The following is an 18,074-nucleotide window of genomic DNA, read 5'->3' as shown; positions in this document are numbered from 1 at the left end:
ATGCTCCCAGCACCACACCTCATCTCAGAGGTCAAAACCCAAGCTCTGGCTGCTGTTCAGCAGCGGCAGCCCCGGGCAGACCTCACATGAGCCTGCTCGGCTGCTGCCTGCAAGAACCCATCTTTCAGGGAAGACAGTGAAATGACCAGGGAACAGCGGGCTGTAGGCAAAGCCAGTCTGTCTGTGAGGGTGAGGCCAAAGCCTGACAACAGCTTGAACAAACACAGGCTTCCTGCAGCCATCCGTCTCCCGCCGTGTCACTTCAGGTGCAGGAGGAAAGGGCGGGAGGTGTCTATAACAGGAGCCTTCCTCGGGGTGTTAGGGAGGATGTCAGAGCTCCGAGGAATCCCTGGAGGCTCCAGCCTCAGCTCCAGCAGCAGCACCAAGGCTGGACTCCTGCAGCTAGACAGTGTGATTACTCCTCTGCCACCTCCTCCTGCGGGAACTGGCCGGACTCGGGGCCATCCATCGCTCTGCAAGCCCTAACCCTTCGTGCTGACCCTGAGGCTGAACTACTGGTCAAGGAAGCCAAGGGCAATGTTGAGGAGACTGGCAGGACCTGCTCTGCACAGACCTCCCCCAAAACGCCTTCCCCCTGGTCTGGGCAGCCCTGGCACGAGTCCCCCTTCCTCGCTCTGCACAAGCCGGGGGTCTGGCACGTGCCAGTGCTTCGCCCTGCAGCGAGCTGAAGCAGCACGTGCGACTGCACGGGGGACTGCTCAAAGCAGAGAAATATAAAAAAGTAGCAGTCTTTTAACCAAAATTACACATCCTTCATGCTGCCAGGAAGGCTGGTCAAGCTTATTATGTTAGCCTTCATCCTGCATTAAATACAATACTTCAGATTATACAATCAAATCCCCCAGGAATGGGCAGGCAGAGGGATTAACAAACAACAGGCTCCAAAGGGGTTGTCATAGTCAAAATAGCATGCATTTAAGCAGTGAGAGTTTGTATGTCCTTTAAATTCACGCCCGTTGGAAACGCGGCTCCTCTGCCCCGCTCCCCAGGGACGAGGAGCAGCGTGGATCAGCCAAGTGCGCCTCGTCCCAAGGACACTCGCGCTGCTCTGAAAGCCCAGCTAACGCATCCCCTCAAAACTGTTTGGAGTAAGAGGCTTGATTTATTCAGACTGTATTTTCTTAGCTGCTCTTTCCTTGGGAGAGCCCCCCCCCTTCCACCACGCAAGCTGTGTTTCTCATTTATGTTGAGCTTTGGCTTCAATAACCAATCTCAAACTATTCAAACTCCTTCCCACAGGGAGGAGTCCTGGGTGAACTGTGACTTTGGCTCCTCAATCTTCGGGAGTAATTTTTTTTATTATTGCTACTACTAACACTTAGCACTTTACATGCTCAAAGTGCTCTGAAGGCATATCTGTGCGATTCTGGGCTGAAAAAAGCATCCATTAAAGTAACAACTCCTTACCTAACACAACCGGTCTTTTGCATGTGTCAGTTCAAATCTGCTTCATTTAGCAATAGCTTATAGTAAATGTTTTCCTATATTTTCTTCATTAGTTCTGCCAAATCAATTAAGCCCTGAGATAATGAGCAGAACTCTACTCTTCTTTTACGGATCCTCAGTAAAAACTGCCTCTGAAGAGCAGCGCTGCCCCACACCGCCATGCCATCACAGTGTCCTCCATGGGTACCACCACGCGCATCGCCAGCTCAGCAGCCTCAGCACCCGCGCCCAGAAACAAAACAACAGTGCTTGCTCCTGGCTCCCAGCCCGCTGCGGTAGTTTGGCATGGAAAGGTTAAAAAAAAGCCTTTTTGCTCATTAACTGAGGACTCCAAATGTGGAAGCAACCAAGGCATAAAGATGTGGTCCGAGGGAGATGCGCTGCTTCTCCAGCGCACAGGCGCACCCTTCCTCCACTGTAACATATGAGAGAGAGATCTCTGCCCTCATTTTGGGGACTGAGAAAATCCAAGTAAACAGGTTAAATGGATGGTTATCAAAAGTGCAAAGAATGAAGGCGTGAGCGCAGGCTTCTCTGACCTGCGGCCAGCCCTCACCCACAGTCTCCTCGTGCAGGTGGCACCTGTACGAAGCAAAACACATTCTCCAGGCATCTCTCTGAAGGCACTGGGCTTGCTGACCTGCCGGTATTATACCTGTACAGCTTCTCTTCGGCGGTCCTCCCTCCTCCCTCCCCCCAGTTAGAAAATCAGGATCAACAGAGTAATTTTGAAATTTGTTAAAAATCAATGGTCCTACTGGATTCAGCAGCTGAGCACTTATTTGGTCAAGCTAAGGAAGTCTTTCCTTTTTTCTACCATTTATTAAATGGTGGAGAATGGTTTTTCTCTGCCTTCTTCAAGATTTGTAGAAACCGATGTTTCCAAAGCTGTTTGGAAGGATCCACTGCACTTGGCAGCTTGCTGCGGTACCAAATCTCAGCAAAGAAATGACACTACAGTTAGGTGATCGCAGGGACGTAACATTGCAACCCCAGCTCCTCCCCGAAGCCTGAAGCCTTTCTGTGTTCAGGGAGCCCAAGCGCACTGAGGCGGCCGGGACGCCGGCTGGAGCGCTCTCCTGGCAGGGGGAATCCCAGGAGGGATACAGGGGAACTTCCACCCATCCCAGCCTTCAGCCACTGGCTCACCCCAGGGACACCACGATTCGAACCAAACAAAAACCTGCGGGGAGGAAATAATCTGTGACAGTTGCTCTCCAAATGCGGATGTCTGTCCCCTCAAGCAGAGATCTAGCCACAGTTTCCTTCCCATTTAATGACCCGCCGCTCTGATTGCTGGAAGCCTGACCTGAGCCCACTGCCTGCATGAGCTGGTTCCCGGGCTGGGGTGGTGGTGCACCGCTCTCCGAGGAACCACGTGCAACAGCACACCACCCCTGGGGGCTTGATCTACGAGATATACTGAAGGATGACAGGGACTCACGAGTCTAACAACTTTGGAAACTGCTACCTTATATTACATTAAAAAAAACCCTTATCTTTCACATCTCCCCTTCTTCATCAAGTGCTATCATTATACTGTAAACTTTTCCCAAGTCTCCTAAAAAGACCACACTACACACAGCCATTTTCTAGAACATTGCAGGTTTTCAATGGCCCCTTTTAATTAGGTAATCCACCAGAGATGGCTTTTGGCCACCAGCAGCTCACAACCTGTTGAATGTTGGCAGTGGTCAGCAGATGGTGGGATGAAAATCTAATAGCTGAAGGGTTTTTGCTCCAGAAGGTAGCAGTACAAAGCAGCATAATACTTTAAACAGAGGTGAGACAGAGACAGGAAGACAAGTTCCAAATTTCCTTCAAATAACAGAGGTATGTGTTTGCAAAATCCAGACTTTCAGGCAATTTTGCTTCTGCATTAGAATCAAAAGATTTGTATTCCAGTGCCCGTTGCAACGCATAAGCTGCGGAAATCTTGTCAGAGTGATGACCCCCCAACGGTTCAGGCCCAAAAATTGAGCAGCCTTGTTCTAGCAGCTGGTCCTGCCTGGCCAGACTGCTGCTGACCAACATCGGCTGCCTCCTGCTGTCTGAGCCGCTTGCACAGTGGACAGCATGGGTTTGGTGGCCACAGATCCAAACAGGAGCCTGCAGCTTCACTGAGGCCTGAGACTTGAACTGGGGTTTGTGCCCTGGACTTGAGCAGCCCCACCACAAGCCCCAAGTTCCCGCTGTGTCCCTCCTGCAGCTCCTGCAGCCACTGCTCATCCACGCTGCGGCACCCTCGGGAACGTGGCAGCAAACCCGGGCACCGCAGCTCTGGCCATGCCGCCTTCAGAGGAAGGCAGAGCAGAATGAGACCCCCAGTATGGAAAAAAGCCTGAATACCCAAGTTAACCCCTATTCTGTTGCCTACCTGAGAAACACCCCAAGCCAGTGCGCTTCTTGTCCCACCCTTGGCCTGCAAGGCTGCGCTTACTCGTAAGTCCCTTCCTCCAAAAAACAACGCATCCTGAACTGTAGAGGAAGGCACGGGGGCTGGCAAGGCAGGCAAAAGCAGATTGGCTCTGCTCAGACCACAAGCCATCACTGCTGCTTCCCTGCTGCTGCAGGATGCCGCGGCCCTGTGTGCCCCCCATCCGTGGGAACGTCCCCATCCCAACCCCCAGCACAGATCTGCGTGAGGAGACAGCGAACGCTCCCCACACTGGACAAGTCCCACTGATGCTCAGCGGGTAACGGCGCAAAATCATCACGGGCTTTGATATCAGCCCTGCTATCAATGCACCACATCTAACAGGGGCTCATCCAGGCTCTGTTTGATATGGGCCTTCTCAGGAGTGAGCTGTCCCACGCCCCCGCCGGCCTCGCTCCGCCGGCGCAGCAGCTGCCAGCAGAACTGCTGTCCAGATGTTTGAAATTAGTACTGCTCCCTCTGCTCAAAAACGTCAATAAATTCTACCAGTCTCTCAAAGCGGGAGATTGCCGTAGACAGTCTCCCACCTCCTCCACTTGCTGCAAGGTGTTAGATCCCAACTTGAAAAGAAAACAAGAACTTGTAATAATTTCCTTACCAACCCAAAAAAAAAAACAAACCAAAACAAAACCAAAACAAAGACACATACAAAAAAGGCAAGGCAAAGCAGGTCTCTCCTGCAGACACAGTGGCCAGCTCACACCCCGCCATGCTGTGCCCCTGGGCACGTGTGCTGGGGACAGTGACACAGCAGCACTCGGGACCTCAATTCAAACCCTGGCGCTGCCACCCACCGAGACGACAATGCACTGATCAGGCGGTCTCTTACCGCCTACTTTCCCCCATGAAAAGAGGGCTATAACACTTCCCCAGCCCAGACTGGTGCACTGTACCAAGGGTTCACAATGACAAACAGACCTGCGAGTGCGCGGGGCTGCAGCAACGGCGCAGGCACGGCCCTGTCGCTCCTCGCACAAGGGGCACAGCCCAGGCAGCAACACCTCCGGGTGTCACCACGTGCCCCTGACCACGCAGCCATTTCTTCCTCCCGTCAAGAGCGCAGACCCCCGTCCATCACCTCCTTGGCGCCAAGGAGCGGTCACACGCCGGTGCGCAGTCCCTGCAGCCGGGGAGCCCCCAGCTGCAGCGGGCGACCCCTCGCACGTGCCACGCGCAAGCCTGAGCCGGGAGGCGCAGCCACGCTGCTGTAAGTAGCGTGTGGTGGCGCTCAGGTGGTTATAATTGATTGCTTCCAACCGCTGCTGGTTCAGGCTTGCCCTGTGTTTGCATTAAATTACCACAGCTAGGGGCTCAGACCTATTATGTTTCCAACAACTTGCTGGAAGAGGTCATCAGACCAGATCATCCAATGGAGCAGTTGCCTGTGAGTTTAAATAGACGCCTACTGGGATTTTCAAGGCGGAGCAAGGTGTTTTTACAGCATCCCCAGGCACCCGTCCACATCTGTAGGTGCCTTATTCACATCTCCAGGTGCCCTCAGCTGCGCCAATCTTCTTTCTCAATCACTATAGAACAGACTTTGAAAAACCAGAAAAGAGATAGCAAATCCCTTCATTTCAACCCACCAAGACCCCACAGCTGAGCTAGCACCTATCGGGGCTCCCAGGGAGCAGGTTCACGTTCACGTGTGGGAGCCACACACCGGCCCTGGAACACGTCTGGGGCTACACAAATGAAAGTGGTTGAAAACCCCCGAATGAAGGGTTTGCTGCCGAGATATGATCACTACCTCTGTACGATTGTATGAGCACCTCAGAGTGCTCCAATGCCCTCCTTGGCCATGATCTACCTCAATGTGCAACACTGGACTTGGCCAAAAAATTCCTTCTTCTGTTTTCCACCTAAAGTATTATTTAGTTACAGGAGATTTCATGAGCTCAATGGTTCAAAATTAATCTGAATTTCTAGCTACCAAGAATAACAAGGTCTGTGCAGCCGGCTGTGGTTACAGCTCTCCAGAAACCCAAGGGTGCAGCTCGTATCCCCCTCTGCAAAGGGGGGCAGTGCCCACCTCGCCCAGGCCAGCCAGCACCAGCCAGCCAGCGGCACAGGCCCATGCTCTAGGAGCGGGCAGGCACTCTGCCACGGCCAGGAGCCGTTTTCTGCTCTCTCACCTAAAGCAGCACAACTTCTGGTTTCCAGGCACAGAAACTTCTGCCACTTTGACTGAATTCCCCTTTGCAATTTGGGATCTGTTTGAGCTTGAGATGCAAAGCAGGGGCAAGCCCCAGGGCCCCCAGGAGGCCCGTTCCCACCACCCACCTTCAGCTCGGGGGCACCAAGCCGCTCCTGGAGAGACTCCCCTGCTCAGCACTAAGTGCTGGGGCTGTACTGGCCCTCGGCAGAGGGAAAGCCCCCAGGCACAGGCAGCCCACGGAGCTGAGCCTGCCTTCCCAGGAAGGACTAGATTCACACGGCTCCTGCTCTTTGCTCCCAGCTGCCCGCGTGCACCTTGACTGCAAGCAGAAGGTTGTATTTCCACATAAATTCCCAAGGAAGCATACCCAACAGTTGGCCACGTCTCACTAATAGCAGGTGAGAGACAGAGCAGGTACACAGAACTCGGGTCCAAGTCCAAAGTCTTGCAAAGCCTGGCAAATCTCAGCCTGTGGCTTGAACCGCTGGTCCAGGTCCTGCTGGCCCCTCCCTGGGCAGACCAGCCCCTTGCCACCCAGCCCTCAGACAGCAGCGTCGAGGGACACCAACTTCCCGCTGCTGGTAAAACAACATCCAGAAGCAAACCGGATTATGGCAAGGCAACAGCGCAGAGCAGCTTTGCAGTAACGGGGCACGCGCACCTCCAGGCGCGTGCTAGCAACTCCAAACACAACGTGGTCTGTGAAAAGCAGAAATTAAGTCTGTTGCAAGAATCCTGCCTCATTTTTAATGTACAAATTAAGTGTAAATTCCCAGTTTCCTTTCTGTGGCTAATCCTCTGGATTTATTTGAGTAGATGTAAGGTTAGAGCACATTTATTTTCATGTTTGGAATTTCTAAATTAGTATAAAACAACACTTCAAAGTAACTCAGCTCCTATAAAACCCAATCCCACGGAGATGCCACAGTATATTTGGAGAGTAAGTAGATGCTTTGTCATATTCCCACGTGTATATGAGGGTTTTTTTCTTTGGGAACATTTTCTGACTGGTTTCAAACCACATTTCTATGCCCAGGCATACATATATGCTGAGACTGTTTAGACAGTCTACCCAAGGAGTTCATTTTATTTAACAACCCGTTATAGTAAAGCTCACTGGTGGGTATCTCAAAGTTACACCACAAAACACTGTGTTCAATGAGCATGCAGGATCTGACACAAAGCCACAAGAGCCAGAAACTTGAGAATTAATGCTGAAACGCATCATTATCCCAGGCCACCATGCCTACGTTTTTCAGCACAGGAAACGAACCGGATTTTCAGCCTTTTCTGAGTTGCAGACCCCAAAACATTTCCCAGGAGAGATGCAGATCCCTGGCTAGGAAATCTAAGTCTTATGAATCCAAGTCTCCTTCAGTTACCTCTCCAGGAGCTTTTAGGAGAGCATGGAGCTCGGCACAGAAACCACAGAAGATGAGAAGAGATGCCCGGCATAGCTGGGAGCGTGGGATGGAGTCACCAACTCTGCCTTTCCACAAGCGTGCTTGTTTGTCGCACAGGGTGTTTTATTTTGTGTTAAACTTGGACCTCCACGTCACCCAATGTTTGGACACCAAGGGCAGGAAGGTTTGCAGAGATGCCTGGAAATCCACGTTCGCTTACCCTTCTGCTGCGGCTGCAGCCCGGAGAGCAGGGCTGGGATGCCCCGTAGCTGCCCTCATTTCCCTGGCCAAAAAGGCATCTGCTGATTGGAGCGGCACAAAGGCATTTGGTCTGTCCCCCTGCCCCAAACGCCAGCCCGAGAGACAGGGTGATGGCAAGAGGATGCCATGGGGGCTCCTCTCTGCTGGGATGTGGCAGTGATGCAGCACAGCCACCCCCACCTTTATTCAGTGGTGCCAAGGGGGAAGGTGCTGGGACACCCCGCATGGCTGCTCCTCGGGCCATCGGGAAGCCGGGCACGGGGTCTTGCCTGGCGTGCTTTGCAAGGGCTCCGGTGTAGCACAGCTGCTCTGCACTCCAGCCACGCAGCCGGCGCGACCTTCAAACCTATTGGGCCACGATCCTGCTGGGGCAGAAGAGTTCAAGTATGAAGTAAACCCACTCAGTGTCCTCAGGCTTTGATAAGCTCTGTCAGCACATTGCAGCAAATGATGTTAAAGACAGTCTGCTACAGATCACTCATACTCCTTTCCTTGCCTGGGGGCTCAGGTCCAAATTCCACCCGGGCTTTGAGTGGGCAAAACGCAGCAGTGACTTGGTGTATTTCATTTTAACTTCATGCGTTGCAAAGACAGCCCAGTATTTGACAAAAAATTCATTATAAAAAGCTATTTCTGTTGAGGGAAAGCAATCCTAGCACTCACCCACTCACTCTCAGTACAAGAAGCCAATCAAACTAAATCCTTTCCTAATACATCCTCCTTCTCCTAAGCTGCCGCTGCGAATTCACCTCCTCAGAAAGTGACTTTTCAGCAACACTCACTGAGAGCAACCAACCAGCCTCCACTCCTGACCTAGACCATCCTCCTCTGCACATTTTCTCCACATCTCACAAAGCTGTTAAGCACGTGCTTAATTGCAAGTTAGCACTTCCATCAAGGCGACGGCCGTTCCCAGGCCGAGCTGGTGACTCCCCTTACCCAGCGGTGGGGACACAGGCTAATCAGCCACCCAGGCTCCCCGCCAGCTGGCAGAGACATGCTCTCCCCAGGTCCACCTGCCCCACTGGCCCTCCACAGCCCCTTGCATGGCCAGTCCCACGTGGTCACGGCGGGAGCCGAACAAGTGGCTGCCACCACACCGACCGCAACTGCTCGAGAGCGCTCCCCTGCATGGGGGTGAAGCCCCTCCATTCAGTGCCAGCCTTCCGTCAGACCTCTTCTCACGATGCTAAGGGGTAACGAGCCTGGCCCCCCCCTCATTGGCGAGCGGTGCCCCAGCGGTGCTGTGGGGACAGCCGGGCATGGCCGGCACACTGAGGGCCCGCTGCCGAAACCCATCACTGCAGCTGAGTGCTGCAGCTCCCTGGCTGAGTCACAGCCGAGTGCTGCAGGAGAGGAGCATTCAATTAGACAGAAGAGCACACGAGAGGGCAATGATTTTCCTTTCACACCGCATTACGCCTAACAGCCCGTGCTCCGTCTTTGTAACAACCGACTACTTCAGCCGAACGCGCGCTTGGAATGAATCAGGCCATCATTAGGTTTTTATTTTTCCTTCCAGAGGGAGCTTAAAACCCAACCACCTAGTCCACAGGAAGAACTAATGAACCACAATTTTCATAATACCGGAGTACCTATCACTGAAGCATAGGCGAAAGAAAACCTGGAAACCCACTAACGGGTGGAAAAGTGGCGCTCATCACGGGAAGGCAGCGAGATGCTGATCTGCTCCGCCGAACCAGCTGCTGCTTTAATACATTTTCCTGCTGCGTTCCCAGGGCTCGGACACAAAATGTATTAGAGTATTTCATCGTCTTGAAGGTAGAAATGGATGGTAGGTTTTTGCAGCACAAAGAAACACAATATTACAAATCTTCTCTTGACACTGCCACTCTGGGACTTGAAAATGAAAACAGCTTGTTAACTTGTTGGCAATTCTAATGATTAAGTAAAAGGAAAAAAAAAAAAAGGCTCTCCTTCTGACTGATATGAAGGCTTCCCAGCAGGTTTGGTCGGCAGTTTTTGAGGAATATGCGTCAAATATATAGGAAGTGTAGAAATATTAGGCATGAACGAATATTAACAGTATGCTTCATTTGTATGCTGCTGTACTAGGCATCAAAGGATCTCAAAGCAGCTTTACAAATGTAATCTTATGGTAAATGGGAGTTCGGTTTCTGTATAATAGTAAGAAATACAGGAGTATGCAGCAAATCAGGAAACTGAGGCACCTAGGGCTAAATGACTGGGTCAAGGACAGCGACACAGCAGCAGTGTCGCAGCTAGAACCTGGTTTTCCCCGTCCAACCTATATAACCGCCAGCCATACTGCTGTCTCCAGGTAAAAAGCCTGATCTCGACACAACAGTAAACATGAAGGGTTTCTACTGATGTCTACAGGATTGGAGAGGCTCGGTGATTTCTAGCTTGCTCCTCTCACCATCACGTCCCTTATTGCTTAGCCCTCCAAGAGCACGGTCATCCTTCATGGCCTGCCTTTGTGGCATCAACTGACAACACACTCCTCGTCACCTCCTCGCCTACCCAGGAGCGCTCAGAGAGGACGGCTACCAGGAGCCGCTTCACAGCGGAACAGCGTTACAGGCCAGACCCAAAGATTGAGTGAAATCTCATTTCTGCACTGAGTATCCCTGGCGTCACTAGGGAATTAGCTGTCTAAATACCTTACTGGATATATCACTTTGTATTTTAAATGTTAATAGACCGGTGTTAGTCACGATTATTTTCCCTACTGAACAAAGTCAGAAAAACCAGTATCTTCCCAACAGTCCCGGAGCGCTGAGGAAGCTCAAGGGAAGCAGGTGCCTTTCTGCCAATGCCTTTCAGTTACAGCTAGGCTGTTAACTCTTTAGGCACCCTCCACAAGCCTCAGCCACAAAGCCTCCTCTTGACCTGCCTGGTAGAGATGGTTCAGTCCTGGAGGCGCTGACAGGCTGATTCGCAGGGATGCTGAGCTTCAACCACAGCCAACGAGAACTGCGGGTGCTTTCCTGTCCTGTAAACAGGATTCCCGACTCCCAGTGACTCCTCTGAGAGCTGTGACCATGCCAAGGCTTCAGGACTGGGCTCCCAGTGTTCAACGCACCAAGTCTTTGTGGAATTAACTCAAAAGCCAGGACAACTACCAGATTTCCTGGCTGTCAGGCAGCCTGTACTTTGCCATCAGGGAAAAAACTATTCAACTTTGCTAGAGTAGGTCTATGAACCAGTGCATTAAGACTACATATTTTAACACAGCGTGGAGATGCCACACTGAGCACTTCGGTTACCATGGGAAACCTTTCTCTCTTTGCCACTGGCATTGCACAGGGAAGCCCAAGCCCAAACACTCTATCTTGCCTTTGAAACCAAACATGTTTTTACGATCTTTGATGGTGCTGAGTTATGCATCCTTCCCAGAGGAAGGGAAAATGCAGTGTTAAAGCAGCCCTTTTTTCCCCTTCTTTTCTTCCCAAGTCTCGCATATCTTTAGTGAAAGGGAGAACGGGGGTCTTTATCTGGCATTAACATTTACGGCCACTTGGTAACAAATCGTGACGATGGCAAACTTTTACCCCGAACGCGAGGACACGGGGCAGCCCGTGCGTGTCCCCGACTGGGGCTCCCGGCCGCGGCGGCGCGACAGGACGTGGGAAGGGTTCGGCTGGGGGGGCTATGCTCGCCGGCCCCCCGGGCGCGCAAGGGCGCCCACGGGGGAGCGGGCACGGCGCGCCCGCGGGTCATTGCGGCTCACGGGGGACGCGGGCGGGGCAGTAACGGCGTCCCCCGACGGACGGTGGGGGGGGTCTCGCCCCGACCCACACACGCACGTCCTCCGGTCGGTACGAGCCCCACCGCACGCTCGGCTGCGGGGGAGGCAGCCGGGACCCAACCGGCTTGGACGGAGCGACACGGCGCGACGCGGCTCCCCCGAGAGCGCGGGCCGGCGCGGGGCACGGAGAGAGGGGACAGAGGGGAGCGCGGGGAGCGGAGCGGAGCGCGGGGAGTAGAAGAGGAGCGCGGAGAGAGGAGTGCGGGGAGCGGAGCGGGGGGAGAGGAGTGCGGGGAGCGGAGCGGGGGGAGAGGAGTGCGGGGAGCGGAGCGGGGGGAGAGGAGTGCGGGGAGCGGAGCGGGCGGAGAGGAGTGCGGGGAGCGGAGCGGGGGGAGAGGAGTGCGGGGAGCGGAGCGGGGGGAGAGGAGTGCGGGGAGCGGAGCGGGCGGAGAGGAGTGCGGGGAGCGGAGCGGGCGGAGAGGAGTGCGGGGAGCGGAGCGGGGGGAGAGGAGTGCGGGGAGCGGAGCGGGCGGAGAGGAGTGCGGGGAGCGGAATGCGGGGAGCGCAACGCAGGGCAACCGCCCGCCCCAGCGCCTCCAGCCACGGGACGCGCTCCCGCCTGGGGCAGGCGGCACCAGCAGCAGCAGCAACGGCGGGACGGGACGGGACCGCTGCTCCCCGCCTGCCACCGGCTCCCCGCGCCCGCCCCGTCCCGGGACGCCCCGTCCCTGCGCCCCCCGCCGCCCCCGGCAAGTGCCCGCCGTACCTGTATGTTCCTCTTCTCGCAGGCCGGGCCGGTGCCCTGCACCACGCTGTCCAGCACGGTGACCATGCCGGCGCCCGGGCTGACGAAGCAGGAGTTGCGGGCAGCCCGGATGGTCTCCTCAATCTCGGCGAAGCGGAAGACGCAGAGCGCGGACTGCGGCCGCCCGCCCCCGCCGCCGCCGGCCCCGGCCCGCTCGAAGACGCCGAAGAGCAGCTCCTCGGCGGGCGGCGGGCCCGGGCTCGGGGCGGCGGGGCTGCGCCAGGCCGCCCGCGCCGGGAAGACGGAGACGAGGCGGGTGAAGGCGTCGGCGGCGCCGCCGCAGCGCAGCCCCAGCTGGATGTAGGACTCGGTCAGCTTCTTGGTCTCGCCGCTGCCGTTGAGGGTGGCCTCGGCCGCCTCGCCCAGGCAGATGCGGGCCAGCAGGCTGTGCGAGGGGCTGTCCTTGTCGCCCGCGTTGGCCTCGCTGTTGAGCGCCAGGTAGGCGTAGGGGCGGCGGGCGGGCGGCGCGGCGCCGCGCTGCAGGAAGGCGCGGACGAAGCTGAGCTTGTGCCGCGCCTTGGCGCCCTGCTTGATCTTGAAGATGTTGTCGTCGGAGGGGTTGATGTCGAAGGTGAAGAGCTTGGCCAAGTCGCCGCGGGCGTTGAGGGCGCGGATGGCGATCTCGGGCGTGTTCTCGAAGCGGTGGTCCTCCAGGCTGCGGTTGCGGGGGAAGAAGGGGCTGCCGAAGCCCGTGTAGGTGGCGGCCACCAGCAGCCGCGCCCCGCCGCCGCCGCGGCGCAGCACCAGCCCCACGGTGGAGGCGTTGGGGTGGTTGGCCGCCACGTTCAGCATGCTGGGGAACACGGTGACCGGGTCGCTGCCGCCCGGCGGGAAGCGCACGGCCACCGCCGAGATGTTGGCCATGCTGCGCAGCTGGCAGAGGCCCTGGTAGATGGAGCCGCAGACGACGAGGACGCCCTGCTCGGGGTCGGGCTGCAGGATCTTGTTGTAGTTGTTGGTGAGCACCTTGGGGTGCTCGCAGGAGGCCTGCGGCAGCTGCGGCGCGTGGCAGAGCGGGCTGTCCAGCACCGGCCCCACCGCCGCCTCCGCCTCCAGCGCCAGCTCGCCCCCCGACAGCTGGAAGAGACGGTTGACGGCCGCCAGGTAGACGCGGGAGCCGGGGCCGTCCAGGGCGAAGTTGTTGGTGGGGGTGGGCGAGAGGAACTTGCGCTGCACCTCCAGGCCGGCGGCGCGGCAGGGCAGCAGCAGCAGGAGCAGCAGCAACAGCAGCGCGGGGGGCCGCGGCTCAGCGCCCGCCGGAGCCGGAGCCGGAGCCGGAGCCGGAGCCGGAGCCGGAGCCGGAGCCGGAGCCGGAGCCGGAGCCGGAGCCGGAGCCGGAGCCGGAGCCATCCCGCCGCCCGCGCCGCCGCGCCGCAGAGTGCATGAGCCCGCCGCCGAGCGGCGGGAGGGGCCGGGCCGCGGGGCCGCTTCCTGCGGAGGCACCGCGCCCGCCGCCGAGCGACGCCCGCGGGAAGTGGCGGCCGCGGCGGGTGCGCGGCGCTGCGCGGCCGGGGGCGGGGGGGCGCGCTCACGGCCGCGCCTCCCCCCGCCCGCCCCCCGCCCGCCCCCGCCCCCGCCCTCCCGCCGGCTCTCGGTGCGGGCCCGTCATGTGAGCGGGGTGGGGGGAAGTTACCGGTGCCCCCCGCCGCCGCCGGCCGGCCGCGCAGCGGGCAGGACGGCCGCCCCCCCGCCCCGCCCGCCTTTCGCTCCGCTGTCTCGTTCGCGTTTGCGAGCAGAACGGGCCGGGAGCGGGGGGAGAAGCGCTTTTCCCAGCCGCGGAGCAGCAGGGCGAGCCGGAATGGAGATCCCCCCCCCCCGCAGCCTCCCCCCCAGCAGCCCTGTGGGCCGGGCTCGGCGCAGGGACGCGAGGGAGCGGCGGTCGGGCTGCCCGGCCCCGGGGCGGGCGGCACATGGAGTGGTGAGCACAGGAACGCGAGGGGAGGGGGTCCCCCGGGGTGTCCCCCCGCCTGCCCCGCAGCACGGACGCCGCGCCGGGGGCTGCAGGGCCCGTCCCGCCCGGGCGGCCGCGCTCGCTGCGGGCTGCGCGCTTGGGGCGGGAGGGGGTGTCACCGCCCGCCACGCCACGCCACGCCACGGCCACGGGCTCGGGGCGCCCTCCGGCTCCGCTGCCGCCCGCCTGGGGGGACAGCTCCCCGGGGAACGGGGCGGGGGGCGCAGCGCCGCCGGGCTCCACCCCCAAAGAAACTTTGCCCGCACGCCTTGCTAAAAGCCGAGTTCAAAACAGGACCGTGCATCTCCTCTGCCCTCCAACGGGCTCTTTCTTAACTGTGGAAATACAAATAATAATTTTTAAAAAACCCAAACAAAACAGAAAGAAGTGGTGGCGAAAGTCCCAAATTCCACCCACTGGAATCCACAGCAGGGGGATCAGCCCCGAGAGAGCGCAGCCTCTGATCCACCCTCCCTTATCGGTGTGGGAATGCTCTCTCTGCATGGGTGAAGGCATCAATTCACATCCGCTGCAGTTCCTCCCTTGTCTGCGGGCATGTAAACTTGCCCCCTCGTCGTGGAGGGGAACGCGCTCTGAGACCAAGGAGCGCTACCAGGTGAGGCTCTGCAGAGAAAGTCAGGATCCGTCTTGGGACAGCAGGCTGTCCAGGGCCATCTACAGCGGGGGCATCTCCGCAGCAGATGCTTTGTTTGCCCACGTAGCTTATGTCCCTGCCGTCTAACTGAAAGTGCCCTGAGCAGTTGCCCAGACCAGCACCCACCTCCTGCTGCCCCATCACAACACAGGGCCCAGACATCGGCTGAGAGCACACCCAGGAGGGACCCAGCTCCCTGGGCAGCACACCCACGTCCCCGTGCCGGGGGGGGCACAGGTGGGCTCCAGCGCACGGCAGATGCCCTGGTCAAGGCACTCTCAGCACTGTGTGCGCACTTCAAGCCGAAGCGACAGCAGAGCTGACAGCCGAGTGGACAGGTTATAGCATGTGGGCACAGCACCTTTGTCTCGAGCCTGAGTTTCCACTAAGAGCAGAGACCTAGCTGGAGCACCTGTGTGGTGGAGGAAGGCAAAGGGGAGGCTCGTAGGCTTGGTGCAGCAGTACATCAGTGCAGTGGCACAGATCTCCTTGTAAGGTGGAGGGTGGAGGCACCTTGCCATCCTCAACTAGCTGGCAGCATTTCAAGCAAGGGTGGGAAATTGAGGGTGGTATTTGGCCACAACCGCCTAGAAATGCTCCCCAGGAGAGCCCCAGAAAGCTGTCCTCCCTCTCCCTGTCCCCAAGCATCACGTTACTGCCCTGCCTGTTCTTGTGGCACATAGCTTCGTTTATACAAAACACGTTAGTGAGGCTGATGAGGATTCTGCATGACTTCTGTTCTGGAGAGAAAAAATCCTCTGTTGTTGTCTAATCTCATTTCTACACCTGCCAGTTTCCCTCACTCCCTTCCTGTCCTCCTCGCCCTCTTCAGAGCACTAATTAATACATAACTGCCTTGGCCACGCCATGTCCACCGAAAATGTGCATTGAATTAAATGCTGTGCTTTCGTGCTACCTAACTCATTGTCTCAGCTAATCATATCCTTAATTAATAGAGTAATTAGCTGTTTTTAAATGTGGGACTCCCAGTTGTTGGGGTTTTTTTTAAACTACAAGTTAGCAATTTTTAAATGTGATCATGTCTTTAATTGCATAGAAATAAACCCCCATGATCCCAAACCCTTAATCCGCCTATTTTAGGATTTCTTATGGCTGCTTATCCTGATAGTATAGCATCTTCCATGTGAAATCAGCCTTTTAAGGCATATCAAATTAGGTTCCAGATTACAGTCAGTTAAAAAAAAAATTAGGCCAAAGAACACAGAAAAATGTGTAACTTACCCAAAGGTATCCAGCGCTGGCTTTGTCAGAAAAAATCCCCCAGGAGCTCTGACTCCCATTTCCTATGCTGAGCAGTTATCTACACTGATACAATTAAAGCCAAAATATTTGTGGTATTGAAGGGTTATTTGACAAAGATTTTATTGTTGTTGCTGTTGTTAGGAAACAATCCTCTGGTAAGATGCTTTGAGGGGAATATTTTCCAGAAATTATTTCCCACCCCTATTATCTGGGCTGTTAGAAGCTCTAGTGAGTATTTCAGGGTAATGCTCCTAATGGAGTAGTAGAGGTTTTTAAATCTCTCGTATACAGATCTCACCATTATTTTTTCTGTTCAGGAAGAAAGAGACAAATGTCAACGTTAAACCACACACCTCTTGCCATAGACCCTCATCACCCCCCTGCCAACGTCCGTTCCTGTTTGACTCCTGCACAGGTTTAAAGATAACAGCCTTTCAGACATCTCTGTTGGGAAGAGGGGCTGTGTGCGCAAGACCTCAAAAACACTTTAATTATTAATAAATATATTTACACGAGAACAGTTTCCCTTTAGGGGAAACATGAGTTACTCATGCAATTACTCAGGTTATATTGACTCAACACTGTCAAAAACCAGGATCTAATTGCTTTAATACAGGGTGTATAATATCTATTTATTTAGCAGGGTTTATCTGCAAGGTAACCATAAAGCGCTCTGTGGATTTGGGAAGAAAGTTCACCCTCGCACGCCGGAGGCGGCCAGGTGTGAGTCGGCAGCTCTCAGTGAACACCGGCAGCTGGCAGCGGGGCGGAGGAGAGGCGCTGCCCGCGGCTGGGCGTGCGGGACCACCGCTGCCTTGACGCCTGGCGGCGGGGACGCCTGCACACGGAGGCACGGACAGCTGGCTCAGGAGCTGGCACCTGGCAGCAGAGCAACGCGCTCCGTGCCCTCGCCTGTGACGCTGACCGCATCAGGAAGGCCTGACCGGGCAACACGGGCCGGCACGTGGAAAGGCCGCCTCTCCTCTGCCCCGTGCGGGCCCCCTGCAGGGACGAGCCCCGGGATCCAGCCACCGCAGAGGGGCTGCTTGGCACCCCAGCAGGCGAGAAGCCAACACACAGCCCCAGCCACCCAGGGGCTGCTGCGGGGAGAGCCCCAGCTGCCGCTGCGCAGCAGGTCAGAGCAGGTCCCTCTGCTCCTGCCCAGGCAGCCAGTCGGTTTTTTTCATCTCCTTCACTCTTTGCCTCTAAGTGTGCTATTTGGGTCATTTTCTATATGATTGCATGGCAGGTTGGCAGGAGACCATAAGGTGCATTCATAAACACTTAGCAGACACGTGTTTTGAATCCTTTTGGCTGCTCGCTTTCCCTCTCAGAAACCCATACTGATGGAAAATGGCCATCGAATAGCCATACTGGATCAAAGCAGGGGTCCAACTTATGCCTTTTCCCCATCCTGAGAGAGGCCACTAGTGGTTATCCAAGAGAAGAAGGTAAGAGGTAGGCAAGAGTGGAGCGGTCCCTCTTGGTCTCCACTGGCCCAGCCCAGAGCTGGCCAGGACAGGGCTCTCCCTGGAGCAGCATTTCCAAACAGACAGGAGCCATGCACCGCGGAAAGCCAAGGGGAGCTGAGAAGCACTTAGACAAAGAGAAATCATTGCCTGAACAAGAGCTGTTCACCACACTGATCTGATGCTCTCCAGTCCTGCCTGCCACCTTGCCGTTGTCCCGTCGTCAGTTGTTAGTGCCTTGTGTCATCAGGCTGGATGCATCAGCAAAGTGCTTGCTAAGGCACTTCAGGGCACTGAGAAATAACAGAGGGATTGGGAATAGACTGATTAACAATCCTCAGGATATTTTTGGATGAGCATGGACCGAGTCCCTGTTTTATTGTTATTAATCTGTATGGCAGGCACTGCTCATGGAGAAGGAGGCCAGATTGTCATTACTGTTATTACTAATGATTTAACACACTGGGAGTCT

The 18,074-nt window shown here is 56.2% G+C and overlaps 1 protein-coding gene and 1 long non-coding RNA gene across 2 annotated transcripts in view; one reads left to right on the top strand and one right to left on the bottom strand.

Annotated features, from left to right (window-relative positions):
- The window catches only part of PLXND1 (plexin D1), an 86,914-nt gene extending 73,166 nt beyond the window's left edge, over positions 1-13,748 (bottom strand). The window contains exon 1 of the mRNA XM_064453383.1: positions 12,226-13,748. Coding sequence (XP_064309453.1) covers positions 12,226-13,614 — 1,389 coding nt within the window. The 5' untranslated portion in view covers positions 13,615-13,748. The remainder of the gene's footprint in view (positions 1-12,225) is intronic.
- A 47-nt stretch (positions 13,749-13,795) lies between these two features.
- On the top strand, positions 13,796-17,427 carry LOC135313779 (uncharacterized). The gene is made up of 2 exons (XR_010373269.1): positions 13,796-14,182; positions 16,774-17,427. It is a non-coding gene; the product is annotated as an uncharacterized LOC135313779 (long non-coding RNA).
- Positions 17,428-18,074: the final 647 nt, after the last annotated feature.

Source organism: Phalacrocorax carbo, chromosome 6 (genome assembly GCF_963921805.1).
Source record: "Phalacrocorax carbo chromosome 6, bPhaCar2.1, whole genome shotgun sequence".
Taxonomy (NCBI): Eukaryota; Metazoa; Chordata; class Aves; order Suliformes; family Phalacrocoracidae; genus Phalacrocorax; species Phalacrocorax carbo.
This window is presented reverse-complemented; position numbering and strand designations above follow the sequence as displayed.